General features: G+C 39.2%; 1 protein-coding gene across 1 annotated transcript in view; it reads right to left on the bottom strand.

Moving 5' to 3' along the window:
- Positions 1-955: 955 nt before the first annotated feature.
- Positions 956-21,145, bottom strand: part of LOC134205234 (ABC transporter G family member 20) — a 119,141-nt gene continuing 98,951 nt past the window's right edge. The window contains exons 7-12 of the mRNA XM_062680306.1: positions 18,679-18,913; positions 18,162-18,526; positions 18,008-18,096; positions 17,624-17,800; positions 1,977-2,063; positions 956-1,906 (exon numbers count right to left, since the gene is read on the bottom strand). Coding sequence (XP_062536290.1) covers positions 1,695-1,906; positions 1,977-2,063; positions 17,624-17,800; positions 18,008-18,096; positions 18,162-18,526; positions 18,679-18,913 — 1,165 coding nt within the window. The 3' untranslated portion in view covers positions 956-1,694. The remainder of the gene's footprint in view (positions 1,907-1,976; positions 2,064-17,623; positions 17,801-18,007; positions 18,097-18,161; positions 18,527-18,678; positions 18,914-21,145) is intronic.

Below are 21,145 nucleotides of genomic sequence, written 5' to 3'. Positions count from 1 at the left end.
GTGGAAAGTGCAAAAATATTCAATGACTAATATTCAACCGAATATTGACAGTCCAGAGCCGACTATGAATGTGTCTTGAAGTGAGCTGACAAGTGAAGAAAGGTGGGCTTCACCAAATAATTTCGATTATTTTACACTCTGGATAGGATGATATCTTATCTTATACCTATATATAAAACAAAGTTGGCATCTGTACGACCGTGCATCGCTCAAGAACGAGCAGCCCAATTTTCACTAATTTATATTTGTTTTCTTCTTCTATATACGAGAAAAAATGGAGATAAAATAGAAATACTTTGAAAATCAAAACTCAATCTTTTTTATGAAATGGGTTTTGCAGGAATTTATAAATGTAATATAAGAAACAAAGGTGGCATTTGTACGACCGCACATCACTCAAGAATAGGCAGCCTAATATTTGCCAATTTAAATTCGTTAAAAAATAAGATTCAATCTCTTCGATGAAATTCTTTTTCGTACATGTTATATGAGAATTGTTTATCTTGATTATTTGTATACATAACACGAAGTTGGCATTGTCATTCGATAATGAAAAGATCGATTTATGGAAATTTTTGTTTGCTTACTTAATTAAAAGGAAAAATGTCATGATAACTGATTTGTTTTCTATATAAATTGTGTAGGTAAAAAATTGTATCAGAAAATTGATTAATTTTTGACGAGACAAAGTTCGCCGGGTCTGCTAGTAAATTATAAAATATCATACTTGCACAAAAAACTAATATTTACAGGAGAAATAACTTTATAACAAATTAAAGTTTGTCGGCTTTCATTCATTTTTTCGATTGATTACAATTCTCCACCATATAATATTTACAGCGTATGTATATATAATGGGTGCTTAATTTAGCTGTTTCCTTGTAAAACATGAGAAACGCACACACTCAACTTGCATATAAGGGATTTCAGATTTTCTTTAGAAATAGAAACACAATTATTTTTATATAGTACACTCATTTATTTAAAAAATATCATCTAGTATTTTTCTAACAAAAAATCCGTTTCACGTAAAATATTGAATTCGTTTTAGGGCTTTGGGGAAAAAGATGATTTCTTTGTTTTTTATCATTATCAAATTATGATTAAACTTCCTGCATATGTTAGCTCAAATACAATTCAATGAACAGATAAAGAATGTCAAAAAACCTTAATACACCGTTGTGTGCCACAATTGAAAAGATTTTCTTTTTAGAAAAATCTAGAGAAAGTTATATTCTGGTTATCTATTTGCCTCACGGGGTAAGGAATGTACACTGAAAAAATAAATTAGTCTCATAACGTCACGAAACCTATTTTCACACTCATTCTTTATATCTAAACAACATTGGTATTATAAATAACAGACTTTCAGAATATACCTTACGTAAACGCTATCACACAGGTGACAGCAGTGATAACTTTGCTACACCAAATTTTAGAGAGATTGAATAAAATCTGCGATACTCTTATTTTGGATTTTTTTTTTGCTTAGCAACGCGTTATACCCTTTCTATGTCTAATTGAGCTATATCCAAATATCTGGTGAGCAAATTTTAAACATCTTTTCTACAGATTCTCCCGATTGAATAATCAATCAAGTAATAACCAGTAATTCGTATATACAGCGCTAACCAAATTATAACTAAATAGCTATTTATTGAGTTGGAATATTTCCTAATGTGATTAACATATTCCTATTTCTTGATCTTCAATCCGATTAAACATAATAACAAAAGGCTAATTATCCAAACACCAACTGCACCGTAGCCCATATACACCTGAGAGTTAGTGATGCTCCACCCTTTGGAAAGCACATTGCGAACCGCCATCGATGGCACCGTGAACGGGAAACAGTAGGCCAGGTATTGCAGATACTGAGGCATACCTTCCAAGGGCCACAAAATTCCTGGAAAAAAATAAGCACGTAAGCGGAATAAAACACATTGCAAGAGGCATCATTATGTTAATTAACTTACCACACATGATTATCATGGGATAGAAGCTTCCAGTGGCCATGAAGTTCGCCGTCGAATGTGCATCACAAAATATGGAAATCAGCAAACCTAAGAAAAGAGCGTTTAAAAATTATATTGATTTTTGGCATTCTTTTTTACTGGTATCGTATCTTTGCATTGGATTAAGCAAGGTTATTGCGACGAAATGTGACTGATCTAAACGTGTAGGTTAGGGCAAAGGGATGAGTGGAGGTAGAGCTTCCCCAGCTATCTTTTGGCACTTTTCGTTCGATTTTTATGTTCATGGCTGGAAAGTGGAATTTGCGACCTTGGAAATTCAAAGTGAACCCCATTCGCTCCCATTTTTAAGGAACTGCTGGTCTCCAGTTAGCCTTGCGAGCAAAGCATCGGATTGCCAATCCGGAGACGGCGAGTTCGATTCTCGGACCGGTCTAGGATATTTTCGGTTGTATTTGCCACACAAGATACATACTCATGCAATGGTGGGCATAGAAAAGCTTTCAATTAATAACTGAGGAAATGCTAATGGAATACTAAGTTGAAAAGCAGGCCAAGTTCCAGTGGGAATGTAGAGCCATTGAAGAAGGAGAAGAAGAAGAAGAAAAAGAAGAAGTAGTAGAAGAAGAAGAGTACTGGAACTTGGAACTGAGATTTCCTATTAAGTCTTCTGGACTAAAATAGAAACTCCCTCTAAAAAAATCAGAAATTTTGCAAAATTTCCATAAACAATAAAGAATTTTCTTCGGAACGAAAATATATTAGCACTTTTAACAGTAAAAATCGCAATAAGAAAAGAATTTTTTTAAGACATCAAAATTGTAGATTTTAAAAATGAAAAAAAATCCATATATAAATCAATCCAAGCAATAAACAATTACAAAATTTTGTACAAAATGAATACTTTTTCCACAGAAAAAGAAAAATTTCCTTAGAAAAACATGAAAAAACAATAAATCTGAGCTTCTTTTTCAAAAGATCCATTTAGAATCTAAGGACCATTTTCCTCAGATTCCTTCTTTAAAAACATTTATTATTTGTAGAAAATTTAACCAATTCTATTGCTTTTTTTCGTTTTTTAATGAAAATTTTCATGTTTTTTGTTCCTCTTTTTTTGTTATTTTGTGGAAAGTTTTAATTTTTTGAGCAAAAAATATTTATTCTGTTCATTCAAAGTTAAGCCTAAAAGCCTATAATATAGGCAATTAACTTTGAATGAACAGAATAAATATTATAATATTTAAAAAATAAAGAAAAAAAGCAATAGAATTGGTTAGAATTTTCTACAAATAATACATGTTTTTAAGAAAGGAATCTGAGGAAAATTGTCCTTAGATTCTAAATGGTTCTTTTGAAAAAGAAGCTCAGATTTGTTGTTTTTTCATATTTTTCTAAGGAAATTTTTCTTTTTCTGTGGAAAAAAATATTCATTTTGTACAAAATTTTGTAATTGTTTATTGCTTAGATTGATTTATATATGGATTTACCGGGTATTAAGCCACCCGGAGTAGAAAATAATTACTATGTCTGAAACTCGATTATGCATATGCACAACATGTGATAGATTTAGTTCGGAAAAGGTTTTGGAGGGTAACCGCCCCTTCGGTGGGGTTTGATCCCACGCTAGACGAGTACGCTAGACAGGTGCTCTCCCTTCTAAGCTACGAAGGACCTCCGCCTCCGCCTTGAGCGCCGTTGCTGATGCAGCAAGTGTGTAGGAGCCGGACAATACTAAATACTCATCCTACTTGGTTGGCATTTGTACGAAAATCAGGGATTGAATCCTAAAGAGAATGAACAAGTCTCTCACTTATCATCTCTGTATACATATACGAACTTTTTTCGCAAGCTGTCATGATAGAGAACTGATTCGGGAGGCTATACCCCATGATAAATTTCTTTTAGAGAGCTCCAAATGCGGGGAGCACTGGCACTGATGATGCATTTCAACTTGTTCTACACAGCTGTACAGTATTGTTGATGCAGATTAAATCAAGAACATGTATGAACTTGTCTCAACTACGTCGCTGATCGCTGGCGACCCTTTCCAGTAAGTGCTCCAGCGACGCAGGCAAATTCAATGCGTCGCTACAGCACCAAACTGGAAAGCGCTCGCTGGTTGAGCGACGCGACGTTCCAGCGATGACCCGCATAGACAATAACCAACACGAAATGAGCGAAAACAAAACGAGAATCACCATTTTTCTGTGGGGGCTACCTATCCGATTTTGTTTTTTCGCACTTGTATACAAGTTTGATAAATTTGTTATCATGGCTTGTTATGATTCGGAACAGTTTTTGCCTCTCTTTTATCGTTGTTCGTTATCTATTGAGAGCGATTTCTGCAAACCCTGACAAAAATACATATGAGAGAGTAAAGTCTGAAAATGTATTGCGAGAGTGTCTCGGGTCGTTGTCTTGAATCCAAAAGAATTAATGTGTGTGTCGGGAGGTAAAGTGGCGGCGATAAAGATTGACGCAGGCTCATCGGAAAAGACGTTGCATTGAGAGGACAGGCTGTCAGAGAGTCATTTCCGGACATTATTACAATACCGCCCTGTCTGTGCATTGATGCTTAAACCTGGCGAAGTTGGTGTTCTACAAATCCACCACCGACCAACTTAAAACTTAGATGTTTTCTCCTCTTTTAGACGCTGTGAACAATTTACATTGGCATTGGAGGAATACCTGTTCCTCACTCCATGCCAGTGGACACGAGTTACTGATAGAGGTGTACGCCGATCCAAAAATCGTCGGCGGCGGCGTTTTCAGCGTCAAGCCGAAAGCGTGTTTACTTGGCGTCGACGGTGGTGGTATGAATCGGTGTGATATTTTTTTATTGCATTCATTTCTTTTAAAAAAATCGAGATTTTTTCAAGGCATTAACGGGAGAATCTTTCGACTTTCGCCGGAAAAACCTAATGCACTTCCTAAAAAAAAGTTTTTAAAAAATATTAAAATGAAAATTATTTTCGGATTTTCCACGTGGTTTGTACGATATTTTTTTTTTAATTTAATTGGATAGGTCTTTGGAATTCTCAAGATAAAATGGAGGGAATTCCAGAGATTTTCTTTTTTATTTTCATGAGAATTTTTTCAGTATTTTCACGGAAAATTAATAAAATTGTCTACAGAAAATTGTTCAACAGAAAGTTCTTAAGAGTTTCTGTTGAGTATTTTTCTAAATTTACACACAAATCGGCACTAGCCACCGTTCGCAGAATCCGGTCCCCTCGCACAAGGAGTGGGACTCTGTTATCTTTAGATGTGGTAGGGGCGTTTGCTGCGACACAGCCAGCCTCGGCGAATGTGGACGAGAGGAGTTCGGAAACGATACCTAGGTATTGGTTGAAGACTGGGGAGAGGGCTGGCCAGCTTGCTGTCGTTAAGCGCCTTACCTATCCGGTAACGGATGGCTCTGTTAATTATCCAGTGCGGTTCGAACAGTGTGCTGATGAACCTGATCTTAGATCTGCAGCCGGCTTTGACCGCTCTAAAATAAGGCGTAAAAATTATCCCATGGTAAAATGAGACCCCAAGGACTTTTATAAGCTACCGATTACAAACGTGCCCACGGGCACTTTTCCTGGCTATTCACCCCACCGATGAGGTCCAGCGGTGAACGACGCTGGCAGCTGATTGAGTTCAGATTTGCGTTCGGCCTAGAGTCCCTAGCCCATGAGGAGCTCACGGATGCCTCCATTCAAAGCGAATAAGAACATGGTCACCGCTAGAATTGATCCTTGTGGGACGCCAGTCCGTTCCTAGTAAGTCCTGGACGCTGCGTTGTCGATCAATACTCGAAAGGAGCGATGGGAGAAAATTGCAGATTAGGGCTAGCATATTTTTGGAGAAGCAGCAATCCGCCAACTGTACTAGGGGGTCAAGTGCAGTTGAACTCCTCTGAGACGAGATGTCCAAGAAGACAAGGTCGGCATGTTTTCCTTGCTCGAAAGCGTTGTGTTCTTCTCCAACTTCTCGCACAAACAACAGTCGACTAGCCTTTCAACCACCTTGGAGAGATATGAGATTAGTGAAATCGGTTTGATGCTGGAGGAATCCCAATCTGGAACCTGGTTTTCTGGGATCGGGATCCTTAAGCATATTTCTAGTCTTCCGGAAAAGCCTGCCCGCTTCATATTTAGTTGATTAGGTTAGACAAAGTTATTTCCCCTGGAGCGAAGGATGATTATACATACCCCAATTGCTCCACTATATTAAATATGTATCTTGTGTGTCATTCGCATTGGATACACTATACCGAAGGGTCGAGAATGTTTTCACACGACCACATATTGGACCGCAAAGAGAATCGAACACGGAGATGAGCCAGTCTAGGGCTGAAAGTCTCCTTAGTAAAGACACAAAAAAACGAATCGAACACACCATCTCCAGAATGGCAATCCTATGTCTTTGGCCGTAAGGCTAACTGGAGACCTGAACAGATAAGTGGTTCAGAGCAAATAGTAAAATCCTTTGATTCTCAACCGATTTTGATGATTCACTCACTAACCAGCTCAGGATTTTAAAATTGGGAAAAAGTAACCTGGCTCTGGAATAATTCCGGCGTCGAGTGGGGTAGATTTGTTTTTTCGAGCCGAATGAAGTCTTGAAACTCATTTTTTGATATATCTTATTACATGATATCAAGAGACATGTTCAATAGAGCCAATATCAAAGTTCCTGGGTGGTTTTGGGCAAGTTCCCTGGCCTTCTGGGAAGCTGTTTCCACCGGGCAATTAAACCCTTAACGTGCAACGTGTCACACTTCATGATTTCGCGAGACATATTCAATAGAGTCTATTCGAGGAACTTGAAGGGTGTTGGGCAGGTTCGTTTGCGTTCCTGGAAGCTGGTTCTCCGGGCAAGTGGTCAGTTTTTGAGGTGATCAAAAACCATCTTGCGACACCTTGCGTTTTATCACAATTCACAATTTCACAAAACATGATCAATTGGGTAAGAATACACCACACCACCCCCACACCACCCAAACACCGCTGAATAGAACTTATCAAGGAACTTAGAGTAAGAATATAGTCCTTTCTCACTCGAAATTCAAGAGACTAACTGCATAGGTAGTTCGTCCAATAACAATCTGGAAACTCTTTGAGAATTTTTGGAATGTCTTTTCTACGGACTTTCATGCTGGGGAGTTATTGCTGTCAGATCAAGAACGATTCACTGAAGACGCACATATTTTAAGGTAGAAATACGTATCGTAAAGCTACAAGCAAGTTGTGGAATCAAATGAACCAATTTGAAATTTATAAAATCTCATGCTTAGAATCATAAGGGCGCAACTGGATTGCTTTCCCCTCATCGATTTGATTTTTCGGCTATAACTCAACTGTTTCAAAAGTTACAATCGTGATTGTTGCTACTTGCTGCAAGTTGTAAACATTCTTTATCACATCAAACCATTAAATCCATTCCCTGTGTCGCATCGGAACGAGTCAGACGCATTTAGTTTGGATCTCTTCACGCGAACTCGATCAAGTGCTTTTTAAGTTTACTTTGCCACCGCACCGGCACCGAAGTTTCGCAAGGTGAACTCCTGGCGACCAGAAGGAAGCGGGCTGTAATTGGTAAATTACCAACCGGTAATCATTACAGCGCCGTGAATATCAGCATTCGGACAGAGCATCATCCATCCCCGTACGACGACGTTCGTAGGCACCTACAAAAGGCAGCTCAACAAAACGGTTAAGTACCAATTCGCTTTGTATTGTTTGCATGCGGTGGAGATGGGTACACATTTTCTCGACAGAAAGAATCGGACAGTGCAGAAAGGGTGGGCAATAGCCTGGACAAAAAATTTTTTTTTTTCTTAAATAAATTTATTTAAGTTTTTTTTCTTTGATACATGGACGAAGTGAGTGGAGGCGAAACGCCTCCCAAAGACAATGTCGTTCCACGCGATTTTACCAGGCCACATCATCTGGTCCCTGGGTTGTTTACTTTCGGCAGAAAGTGAAAAGTATTGATTTCTTAGGAATCAAACGTGACTTGACGCGTCGTTTTCCGAAAACTGATTTTTATCAGATCAATCGGAACAAACTACGTGTAACTGCACCTACATACCAGGATGCAAATGCTATCGCAAAAGACCAGAACTATAATGTTGAATATTTGGTTTACGTCCCCTCGCGGGAGGTCGAGATTGAAGGCGTAATTACCGCAGCGAGCCTGACTTGCAAGGATGTACTTGCAGGAAAAGGCCGTTTAAAGAATGCCCTGCAGTCTACCGTGGATATTCTGGACTGCAAGGAATTGCATTCAGCAGCTATGGTAGATGGTAAAAAAGTATATTCGAAGTCAGGTTCGCTACGGGTAACGTTTGCCGGTTCGATACTCCCAAAATATGTAGATATCGAAAATATGTTGTTTCCGGTGCGTCTTTTGTACCCAGAGTTTTCAATTGTACCAACTGCAAACAGTTGGGGCACACTGCCGAGTTTTGCGACAACAAGCCCCGTTGTGGCAAATGTTTTTGAAAAGGCATAGGGAGGAGTCCTGCCAACAACAAGTTACAAAGTGCGCTTATTGTGGCATGGACCCTCCCCATGGTTTGCTAAGAATGTCCGGTGTACAAAAGCGCACCCAAAAAGTTAAGCGTTCGTTAGTACAGCGCTCTAAGCAGTCGTATGCAGAAATGGTGAAGTCGCAAGACACATCCGCAACTGCCAACGCAACGGCTGCTATTTCAGCTGCCGTTCAAGTAAGTGATTTTTATGATGTCATTTCCATAGACGAATCGGACTCTGACGTAGCCGATATGGATGATTCTGCGGAGGTACACGTACCCGAAAAGAGGAAGAAACTGTCTTCCCGGGATTGCGCCGTACGAAAACAAAAATCATCCCTAGAAGCTTGCCTAAATCTGATGGTAATGGGGGATTATTTAAAATTCCGAAGCAGCCTGTCTATACTGCTCCTTTTGACCCATGTTGCAGTAAGACATTCCCGCCATTGCCTAAAAGTGATGTTACAAAGAAACATCAGTCAAGGAATATCTTTGAGCAGAAAACTGCTACTCGCACTTCCAAGAAAAGAATCTCGTCCAAGCGAGGATTGATATCCTTTAAGGACCTTGTGGATCGTATTTTGAACTTATTCAATATTCCGAATTCATTGAGGCCAATCATTGACCTCTTTATTCCAACAGTTGAAAGTTATCTGAAGCAATTGACTGTTTCATGGCCCTTCTTGCAGGACTTGTATCTTTCGATGGATAATACGGCCATACAAGATACAATCACTGTGCTGCAGTGGAACTGTCATAGTCTGAAACATAAATTGGACGTGTTTAAGTTTTTAATTCGCAACTCCGATTGAAATCAACTTCAACGATTTTAACATTATTCGCCAAGATCGGAATGATAACTATGGTGGCGTTCTTTTGGGAATCAAAAAATGTCACACTTTCTACAGAATTCCCATTCCGACTGTTAATGGTTTAGAAATCGTCGCTTGCCAAGTAAATGTAAAGAATAAAGACCTTTGCATAGCTTCAGTGTATATTCCCCAAATGCCTCACTTAATCGTCGGCATCTTTGGAGCGCAGTCTCTCTTTTATCATCCCCAGTTTTAATACTGGGTGATATGAATGCACATGGTATTGCATGGGGCGAAACTAGAGACGATAACAGAGCGCCTATTTTCTATGATTTGTGCGACGATTTCAACTTGAATATTTTGAACACAGGCGAAGTAACTCGAATAGGACCTCAAGGTCAGGAAAGTCGAATAGATCTGTCTTTATGCTCTAATTCACTATCATTAGATTCCACGTGGAAGGTAATCCAAGATCCCCATGGTAGTGACCACATGCCGATAGTCACCACAATCAAAAGCGGCTATCAACAATCAGTGCCAGTTAATGTTCCTTTCGACCTCACGAAAAACATTGACTGGCAAATATTTGCATCGGCGGTAAAAATTGGTACTGAATCAACTGATATTCTTCCTCCACTGGATGAGTATCGATTCCTTACCGAATTGATTCATAAAAGCGCACTAGAAGCTCAGAAACGACGCGTTCCAAGTACATCTGTCATAAGAAGACCAGCCACTCCTGGATGGGATGATGAATGTACTAAGTTGTATTCCGAGAAATCTGATGCCTTCAAGGCTTTCCGTAAACACGGAAGGTCTGAGCTTTTCGAAGAGTATTTGAGGCTTGAAAGAAAGCTCAAAAATCTTCTCAAGGCTAAAAACGTAGCTACTGGCGACGTTTTGTCGAGGACTATCGCGAGAAACCTCAATGACAACACTTTGGAAAACGGCCCGCAACATGCGGAACCACATTTCCACCAACGAGAGTGAAGAATACTCCAATCGATGGATATTCAACTTCGCAAAAAAGGTCTGTCCAGAATCCGTACCAGCAGAACCGCTATTTCGAGAATCAGTCACTGATCCCGGTTCTTTGGGTGGACCATTCTCAATGCTGGAACTTTCTATGTCTCTTCTTTCATCGAATAACTCTGCTCCGGTATGCGATAACATCAAATTCAATCTTCTAAAAAATCTCCCAGATGTCGCAAAAAGACGATTACTCGACCTGTACAACTGTTTCATGGAGTACAACATTGTGCCACCTGAATGGCGACAGGTCAAAGTAATAGCTATTCAAAAGCCTGGGAAACCAGCGTCTAATCATAATTCATACCGACCGATTGCCATGCTATCGTGCATGAGGAAATTATTGGAGAAAATGATCCTTTCAAGAATTGACCATTGGGTCGAGCAAAATGCATTACTGTCAAATAGTCAATTCGGTTTTCGAAAAGGTAAAGGAACAAATGATTGTCTAGCGTTGCTCTCTTCAGATATACAGCTGGCCTATGCGCACAAGGAGCAACTGGCTTCAGTTTTCTTGGATATTAAGGGCGCTTTTGATTCTGTTTCCATAGAAGTACTGTCGGAAAATTTGCACAGTAGTGGATTACCCGTTATTTTGAATAATTTCTTGTACAATTTGTTGTCAGTAAAACATATGAACTTTACTCTCGGCACTCTGACAACTTCCAGAAATAGCTACATGGGCCTTCCCCAAGGTTCATGTTTAAGTCCCTGCTTTACAATTTCTATGTTAAAGATATTGACAATTGTTTGGAAGGACAATGCACGCTTAGACAACTTGCAGATGATGCCGTAATCTCCTAAGAGGTTCATGTGCAAATGTCCTGCAAAGACCATTGCAAAATTCCCTAAATAACCTGACTGTTTGGGCCAGACATTTAGGGATCGAGTTCTCTCCGCAAAAACTCAATTGGTAGTGTTTACTAAGAAGCGGTACCCAGCTCAACTGAAACTAAAGCTGTTGAAAGATGACATAAACCAATCTTTATCTTCTAAATACCTTGGGGTCTGGTTTGATTCCAAGTGTACCTGGAAAACCCATATTGATTATTTGTTAGAGAAATGCCGATCGAGATCCATTTTCTCCGTTCTATCTCCGGAACTTGGTGGGGCGCTCACCCGGAAGACCTCATCAAACTATATAAAACGACTATTCTCTCTGTTTTAGAGTATGGCTCTTTCTGCTTCCTCTCAGCAGCTGAGTGCCACCTAATCAAATTGGAACGAATTCAATATCGCTGTTTGCGTATTGCTCTTGGCTGTATGCATTCAACGCATAACATGAGCCTGGAGGTGCTTGCTGGAGTCACTCCTTTAAAGCACCGTTACTGGGAGCTCTCACTTAGAATACTGATCAAATGTGGAACAAGTAACACACTTGTATTAGAAAACTTCGATAATATGCTTGAACTGGCCCATCATTCAAGATACCTGCGAGTCTATCTCAACTACATATCGTCAGATCTCTGTCTTCCATGTTATAATCCACCTCGAGTTCACTTCGTCAACGACAGTTCCTCAATTGAATACGATCTGTCCATGAAACACGCTATTCAAGGAATACCAGATCATCTTCGACAAATATCTATCCCTTCCATTTTTCTGAAAAATATGAACATGTCAATTGCAATAACAGATATTTCACTGATGGTTCTCGCATTAACGGATCCACTGGCTTCGGTGTTTTCAACGTAAGTTCAACCACCTTCCGAAAACTTCAAGAACCGTGTTCGGTTTATGTTGCTGAGCTGGCAGCAATTAATTTCGCTTTGGGGATAATTTCCGATCAGCCCGTAGACCATTATTTCATCTTCTCGGATAGTCTTAGTTCTATCGAGGCACTCCGGTCGATGAAACCTGTTAAGCACGCATCTTACTTTCTTACAACTATAAGAGAGCAGATGCGTGATTTGAATCGAAAGATCATTCAAGATTACCTTTGTATGGGTCCCATCCATTGCCTAATCTATGGCAATGAGAAGGCGGACTCGCTAGCAAAGGTGGGCGCACAGGAAGGTGAAGTTTATGATAGACAAATCTCGAATAACGAGTTTTCCCATTAGTCCGTCAGAGTACTCTTCAAAATTGGCAAATGATTTGGTCACACAATGAACTTGGACGGTGGCTATTTTCCATAGTTCCTAAAGTTTCTGCGCGAGCGTGGTTCAGAGGTGAGGACTTAAGTCGAGGCTTCATTCGCACGATGTCGAGACTTATGTCCAATCACTATTCACTAAACACACATCTCTACAGAATAAACCTGGTCGATAGCAACCTATGTAGGTGCGGAGCCGGTTACGATGACATCGATCACGTAGTTTGGTATTGCTCGGAAAATGACGCCTCCAGAGAGCAACTATTGGATACCCTTGTGGCCCGAGGTAAACAACCCTTCCGGGATATAAGAGGTGTTTTGGGAGATCGCGATGTGATATATATGCAGGCCATCTATGTCTTCCTTTGTTTGGCTGACATCAAAGTTTAATGCTTATATTCTTCTCTTTCTCAGTTTTTTTTTCTTGTCCGATTCTGTTTCTCTGTACCATGTACCCCGAAGCTCTGGCCATCCGGAAGATGCTCCCTGACGAACCAAAATCGAGCACGACGCCACGCAAAACCGTTTTCAACGTTCAACGTCAAACGCCCGGATGAGCAGCTGAAATAACCTTAACCCAAATCCCTACCCCGTCCGTCCTGTATTAAGTTTTTCTAACCTTGAGTCGCCACGAGTATTATGGTCTATATCCCCTCCCAACTAACTGTTAAGATAAGATGATATACCATGTAAAAATATCATACTTGAGAATTGCGGCTCCGCAAAGTGTCACACACGACTGAGCCTACAAAATAAATGAACTGGTTAAAAAAAAAACCATTAAATTATCGGAAAACTACTGCAATTCGCTACATTGACTAAAAGAAAACATCCTATCCTATCACACTAAGTGCGAGAAATGTATTTTAAATACTTTTAAACAAAATTTAATCTGTTACTAATATGTATCTATTTGATCTAGATTTGATCGTATGAATTTGACCTTCCGATACTCGCATGATAGTGATTATCGTATGTTGACTCAAGTTGTACACAACAAACGTGCTTCTCCCGATGATGTTGTGCTTTTTACAATGGTTCAGTTAGCTCAGAATATGTATTGCTTTCTGAAAGTTGGATAATATCGATTTAATCAAAAGAATTTATGCCATTTCGTTTTCCTTGATTCATTAAAGATTTAAAAAAAACAGGCAACTCAAATATTTATTTCAATATTGAAATGGTTAAAAACTCCCTACTCTAAAATAGAAGGACAGCATAAACTTGCAGAATATCGGTTGTGTCTCATGAACATTGGAAACAGATCCATTGTGTTCCATCTATGACTTGCTAGAAAACGCAAAAATTCTACATCATTGTATATGAGCGACGCAGGACGTAAAGTCCGCCAGAATCAAGTTGCCAGTTGAATAAAAATATAAACCAGTATCGCAGATGAAACAATGAAATTGCTCAATAGAACTCAATTCAGAAAACCTCCCCATACCCATTTTGTGGCTACTCCACTGACCGGATGTCCTATGTACAGGGATTAGACAAAAATGATGATGTAGGCAACATTTTGTCAAAATTCAAATGATTATAACTATGCCTAAAATAATACGATTTTGATAAAACTGAGACCGGATGCAAAAGCTCTTCTACGGTTTACTGTCTTTATCCAACATCTCAGATAGGTTGACGTGCATCGGAGGTGTTCCGTTTTTTTTGAAAGGTGTGTTTAAAATGCCTATTTTTCTTCTGCGTATTATTTTATGCGACGTTTACTTTTATAATGTTTTACTAATTTGCCGAGTAATGTTGCCTGCAAATCGAGAATTCGTCAGAAATGCGCAGATATAACTATTTCCGTGAAAAACGGTCACTCATTTGGTCGTACATCCTGAATCGATGTCACTTTCGCATAACACCCGGAATCTGTTACAAAGTGGTGAGTCTTACGCTACAGTCTTATATTCGTTTTGGAAAAAAATATGAAATTTCACACTTAAATCATTTCACAGATTTCGGTGAATTTTGCTTCAATTCACCGAAATCTCAACAGCAGATTTATTCGGTAATTATTTCACAAAATTTTCGGCGATTTTTCCTTTGTTCAGCTGCCAAAACCACCAAAAATCTGTAAAATTATTCACTGAACAGTTCTGCTGTTGAGATTTCGGTGGAATTTCACAGAAATCTGCGATTTATTTTAAGTGTGTTGCCAGGCTTATTGCATGGTTCCGGGCGGATCCAAACCCGACTCTTACTTCGGAGGCACCTGGAACGTCGCATAAAATGACAAGCAGAAGAAAACATGAATTTTTAACATAGCCTCGGAAAACCAAGATTATCTGTGGTACCTTTGAATCGATCTGAGATTCAGGATAAAGACAGAATACTAGAGAGTGTTTGCGTTCGATCGCCCCGGTCAGGATTTGTAGAAATCGCTTTCAATAGATAGCGAACAACGATAAAAGAAAGGCAAAAACTGTTCCGAATCCTAACAAGCCATGAAAATAAATTTATCAAACTTGTATACTAGGTAGATATACAAGTGCAAAAAACAGAATGGGATTGGCAACCCCCACCGAGAAGTGAAGATTCTCGCTTTGTTTTCGTTCATTTTTTGTTGGAGACCACACAGCTGGGTAGAACAAATGCATCATCAGAACAAGTGCCCTCCTCGTTTGGAGCCTTTTAAAAGAAATTTATCATTTGGTATAGCCTCCCGAATCAGTTCTTCATCATAACAGCTTGCAAAAAAAGTCTTTCACGGTATGCTACATATCGTATATGCATTCAGAAAAGATAAGTGATAGATTTTTGACGTAAACTACGTCTAAGGGGAAGACTCTGATACAGGGTGACAAATGAAAATTTCCAAATCCGAGACCGTCACGAAATCATGTAAGATTTTGAACGTTAATAGCGCATTCATCTTTCGATGGATTTTTGAGATTTATATATCAATCGACTCGGAAACTCTCCACCAATTTTCCAGTTATATTGAAACATTTGATTATCAATGTTAAAGTAGGGTATTGGACCATTTTGGCAGCACCTCTTTTTCTCTTTCGCAACGTGAGTCTCATTCGGCCGTCGTTCAGTGTAGTTGGTTTTTGGGCTCTTCTTTTTGTGCGGTGCTTTGCACCAGTTTGCCTCAAACAGTAGGGCCAGAGCAGTGACCGCAGTCGGCGATATACATACAAGCGCATATTTGTGCAAAGATAGGATGATCGATTGTTAGCAACGGCAATGCAATGTCATAATGCGATAATTGCAATGCAAATGAACAAATATGTTCGATTCAAAGATAACTTATGTTTATTATTAAATATGCGCCAAAATCAAAAGATTTAAATTTTAATTCAGGAAGTTTGAATGCACTTCAGATACTCTGTGGGTACAATCATGCTTATTGTATGCGGCTACAGCTTCGGAACGCATACTTTATTGAAACGGGCTATACGTTACAATAGAACTATTACTTTCTTGCTCTCGGATCTAAGATTCTTGCAATCATATTAATAATATGGTTGCACGAATATGTTATCCATAATGCCACTGCCAGATAGTGGGAGTTAGATTGTAATAAAATAGCACAAATACCCTATTCCCGTCCGCAGCGTTTACTACTCTGGCGCATCTCAACCGAATGGCTTGGTTTTTGGTACCATTCTGACTCAAATCCCGAATATGACTCATATTCCGAACACTGACGTTTTAGCGCCCTAAAACTAAAACTGTCATTGGTATTCCGCACTGAAGATCAAGATAACAAACAAATTCAAACTCCTGTGGAGAAAATTACACGAATAAAGTTGAAATGGGCTTTTAAAAAGTTCGGAATATGAGTCATGTTCGGAATTTGAGTCAAAACGGTACATGGCTAGTATTTGTTGATTTCTAGTTGGCGCAACCGGGTTTTATCGACTCGCGCTTCTTTGTCGGACTCAACAATACGACTATCCCTTCTCTGCCAACTATTCCTGGTCACTCCAAATAACAGAAGGCTGAGATTCTGCCAAAGGTCCAAGGCTCGTATTCTTCCACCAGTGATGACACCACTCGATGCTTTGACTACCATTGGACAGAGGTACCTGTTTCTCCGTAGCCAGAGCAGAGATTCTTCTGTCTGTCGTAAAATCGCTAAATCGTGGTACACGCACTCACATATTGCACATCGATCACAGTAACTTATATATGCCCGAATTCTCTCACAATATGGTTACTTCAACAAGATTGGCTCAACGTGTGCTGCTTGGGATATCATAACCATGTAACGCTAGTGAGTTATTTTTATTTCAGAATAGTATTATTTAATAAACATACTCCACTATATCCACCTATATATTACTACAAATAAACTAGAATAGGGACACGGCAGGTATTTCCGTCCATCGTCGTAGGGGCTAAAACCAACGAAAGCAACGTACATTTGCTAGAACTCCACTATAGCAGAACGTTTCTCCTGAGCTTACGATTTTGTACGTATGAATTTTACAAAAAAGCGTCTCTTTTATTGGTTTTCGAGACTATGACGAACAGACGGAAATACCTGCCGTGTCCCTAGTGGGCGAAAATTTGGAATCAAACTGAATCCTTATTAATTTTACTCTAAGTCGAATGCAACAGTTGGAATTGCGAAAAGCATTATTACCACTTGGGGTTTTAAAGTTAAAATTTTAAGTTATCGTACCGTCGTCGGGGATACAACGGGTCAAATGGGGTTGAGAATGGATCACTGTTTCAACTACATAGAATGCTTGTAGAATAGATTTAATGTATCTGAGATCAATAAAACTGAATTATAAGTGACCTTTTTGAACGATTTTGTTATTTGACCTCTAGACTGTCGGTGAGGGCTCGGACGTCACCCCTGACTACTGTATCCAACATTTTTTTTATATTTTAAGTTATGGTAATTTTGTTCTAAACCAGTGACATAAGTAATCGAATGAATTATCTTAAAATATGACTACATTCCTCAATGCACCAGACTGTTCTACGTAGTTTACGTTGGGCGGTCATGTCTTGTACATAACCCTTCAGATTTTTTCATTCTTTTTTGGAAATTTTGTCAATCTCAAACCTTTTTGTCTACCCCTGTACATAGGCCACGGGGCAATATAGAATCGACTGTAGAAACTGGTGTAGTCTCGAACAGAATGTTAATTTGTATAATCCTATATCAAATAATAGGGATTTCAAGAGCAAATTATATTAATGACTGTTTTCAAATACTCACCATACAGCATTCCGGCGAAGCCCAACAGCATTAGCAAACCGACCACGGTTATGTTGCTTCCTTGGTTCTGCGCGTCGAAAATGAACGTGGCCAGTAGGATTATTTCCACGCATTGCAGCAGCATAATCGACGTTTGCGTAATTATGTGGGCTAACAGTAACTCGAGGGCCGTGATGCCTGCCATCGAAGATGTCATGATGATTGATAGGTTTTATAATAAATATTCCAGTTTTAAACGCGATGGAAGTAAGGTAAATGGGAGAATTATTTATTTCAAAATTGAACAATTTTTATGAATTTAAAAATCAAAATCAATGGAATCATTCAAAATTAACAAAACTTTTTATCTAGTTTCTAAACCTTTGTTTGGATTCATAATCTTACCTGCTACTAACGTTCTGTCCCAGACACCCTCCAGCCGATCGGTGATGAATATCGTTGCGGTAATTAGCGTAGCGAGGAAAAATATCATTCTGTAGATATGGTCATGAATGTTTGTAAAAATCAAATAACAAGCATAACAAGCACTACTACTTACGTCATGACAACTCCTGGAGCCATAAAATCGGTAAATTCGTCATTGAAGGACCCATACACAGGGTCCTCAAATGTGATTGGAATATTTGCCAGCTGTTTCGGCAAATGACAATCGGACATAACATCTTCAGCGAATTCCTTATATGTTTCTATCAGCTTTTTTTCAAGAAAAAATGTCACCTGCTGATCTGATTTGTCCAAATATACCTTTATTTCCGAAGTAAGGAAAGATCCACTATCGGCATCCCGCACATTGTCTCTCACATCTTGTAGGGACTCAGTAAAATTGTCCGAGAAATAAATGAAACCCCATATTTTTCCAGTTCTGGCTGCTTTGTAGGCATCGTCAAAGGAATTGTAATATTCCTAAAAATAATGGTAAAAATTAATCTGGTAAAACCTGCACCTGAGGGTAAGTCAATTTCATGCGTGATACGTGAAGCATGCTTCATAGCTGCAAGTACTGAGCTAATACGCGCATAATTTGAGCTTGACGTTCATGTGCATCGTATTCGAACCTGTATCGCAATACTCCGATTTAAATGATCCAGAAACCGGCAGGAGACTTTGTACAAATCGCAGTCATACTCATCGCGATAGAACGTGGTGATAAGAGATCGGTTGAAGCATTCCTGTATGTTGTTTACCTCATCGTTTACGATGCCTATCCGAAGGTCCTTTGGATCTCCACCTATTGCTACGTAAAAACTTACCAACTGAAATATGGGGTAAAGGAACAGAAATACCATTCCACTGCAAAAATAATTGGCAGAAAGGAAGATAAGTGTGCGTGTAAATTTTCATCGGATGTGGCAGATTCGGTGTTCGCGAGAAGAGTATGACAATGATGGAAGCCGATTCCGATAGTTTTGCCAAGGATATGGAAAATTAATGAATTTGTGCTGTTTACGACCTCTGTCCTTGCTTGGGTGCTTGTTTGAAGAGTGCTTTTGTCAACATGCAACGTCAGTCGACTGTCGAATGAATGCCTTTGCTACCGTCTGCCTTCTTGTCAACCTTAAAAATTACAAATGCGTGAAACTGTAGTAATTTAGTATAAAAAAGTCTTATGCATATATTGGTTTTTCTTATCATCAACTATGAATAAATCACACAAATAAAATATAATCAACATTAGAACATTGCTTCCATATTTTCTATAAGGTATAAGTGGGGAACGACGCCTTGCAACGTCTTTTCCTTTCTACCTCACAGCTTGGTGTTTTTATGCACGTCCACAGTTATTGGCTGCGAGGTTTCTAAGCCAAATTATCATTTTTGCATTTGTATATCGTGATGCTATACGACGATACTCTATGCCCAGGGAAATAGCAAACCCAAGCATTTCATAAAAGACCGGATCGAGAATCGAATCCAGCCCCCCATATCTTACCGCTAGGCTAAGGAAGGCCTTGCCACTTAGTAATTATAACTAACTTCTGCAGTTATAGAAGTTAGAAGCAAAGGAGTATATTTAAACGACAAACACTTAGTACGGAAAACGAGCCGCAAGAAATTTCATTACATTTTCATTTCTTATATATTATATGGGAGATCGATAACATTTATTCTGATAAATGAAAAAATATGTATTTGCCGCAAAGCTCTAGAACTTTTTTTTTCCAATTTCGTTTATTTGGTAGGCTCAGGCGTGTATAACACTTTACAGAGCCACGTTTCTTTGAGATATGTACAATCGACATAATCTTATTATTAAATTAGTAAGAGAGGGAAATAAGCCAACGTACTCATGGTGACTCGAGGTTAGGTTTACAATGTTTAAAGATGGACGGGGATTAGGATTCGGGAATCATAAAAAGCTCTAGAACTTATAACCAGAGCTTAAAATATTCATCTTCATGAAGCAACTTCGGTCCGAATTTTGACAAACATCGCATGAATATTCAAAACATAGAATGACATAGTCAGACGACTACTCCACGAAATCATTCATTCGACTGTCACTGAATGTGTTTACTATGTGCAGAAAAAAACATAATTAGCATTGTTTATGTTGATGTTTACCGCTCAAAGTGCCTCGCGGATGAAAATCGGATTCAGTCCTGTGTGATAAACCACTTTACTCATTTAAAACGTGTACAGATTTCAGATAATTTATCAATTTGTAAAATGTGCATAAATATTCAATGACTAATATTCAACTGAATATTGACTGTCCAGAGCCGACTATGAATGTGTCGGAAGTGAACTGACAAATGAAGAAACATGGACTTCACTAAAAAATATCTATTATTTTACACTCTGCTTATAACGGTTCTGCTATTATTAACTTCGGGCACGTCAACGATTTGGCAGCCTGCCAAATTGCTCTGGCAACCTAAAAGACTTTGATTAAGCTGATGATGTTGCTCTTCTAGCGCTTCTGATATGCGAAGTAAACTGAACGACCTGACTGAGCTCACCATCAACGTCAACAAGACTAAATCGCTGAATGTCAATACGAACAACACCTCCAGCTTTACGATAGCCGGGCAAGCATTAGTCCTAGTTCTGTGATCGAGGTTTGTGAAAAGGGGCTTCCAGCCTGCAACAAGTACAGTCTTAATCAAGCAGTTTCTTTAGCTGATACACTTTCAAGTTGCGCTCTGATATGCAAAGTAAGCTGAACGACCTGACTGAGCTCACCATTAACGGCAACAAGACTAAATCGCTGAATGTCATTACGAACAACACCTCTAGCTTTACGATAGCCGGGCAAGCATTATAAGGTTCCATCACCAGAACGTAAAATGCTCAGCCCTTTAGAAGCCCTGGAGCAACCGACTAAGTCCATCCCATGCCACCGCTACGCATTTACTCCCAGAATGTCCTTGGACCCAGGATAGACCAATTATTTCTCTCATCGTCTGAATTAGACTACAGTGTCTATGCCGTAACGGAGGCCTGGCTGTACGATCGCACCAATTCAACGATGGTTAATGTGTTTTCCACGTTGATTGTTACGAGACAAACAGTATACGAAAT

The sequence above is a fragment of the Armigeres subalbatus genome, chromosome 1 (genome assembly GCF_024139115.2).
Source record: "Armigeres subalbatus isolate Guangzhou_Male chromosome 1, GZ_Asu_2, whole genome shotgun sequence".
NCBI classification, from domain to species: domain Eukaryota; kingdom Metazoa; phylum Arthropoda; class Insecta; order Diptera; family Culicidae; genus Armigeres; species Armigeres subalbatus.
This window is presented reverse-complemented; position numbering and strand designations above follow the sequence as displayed.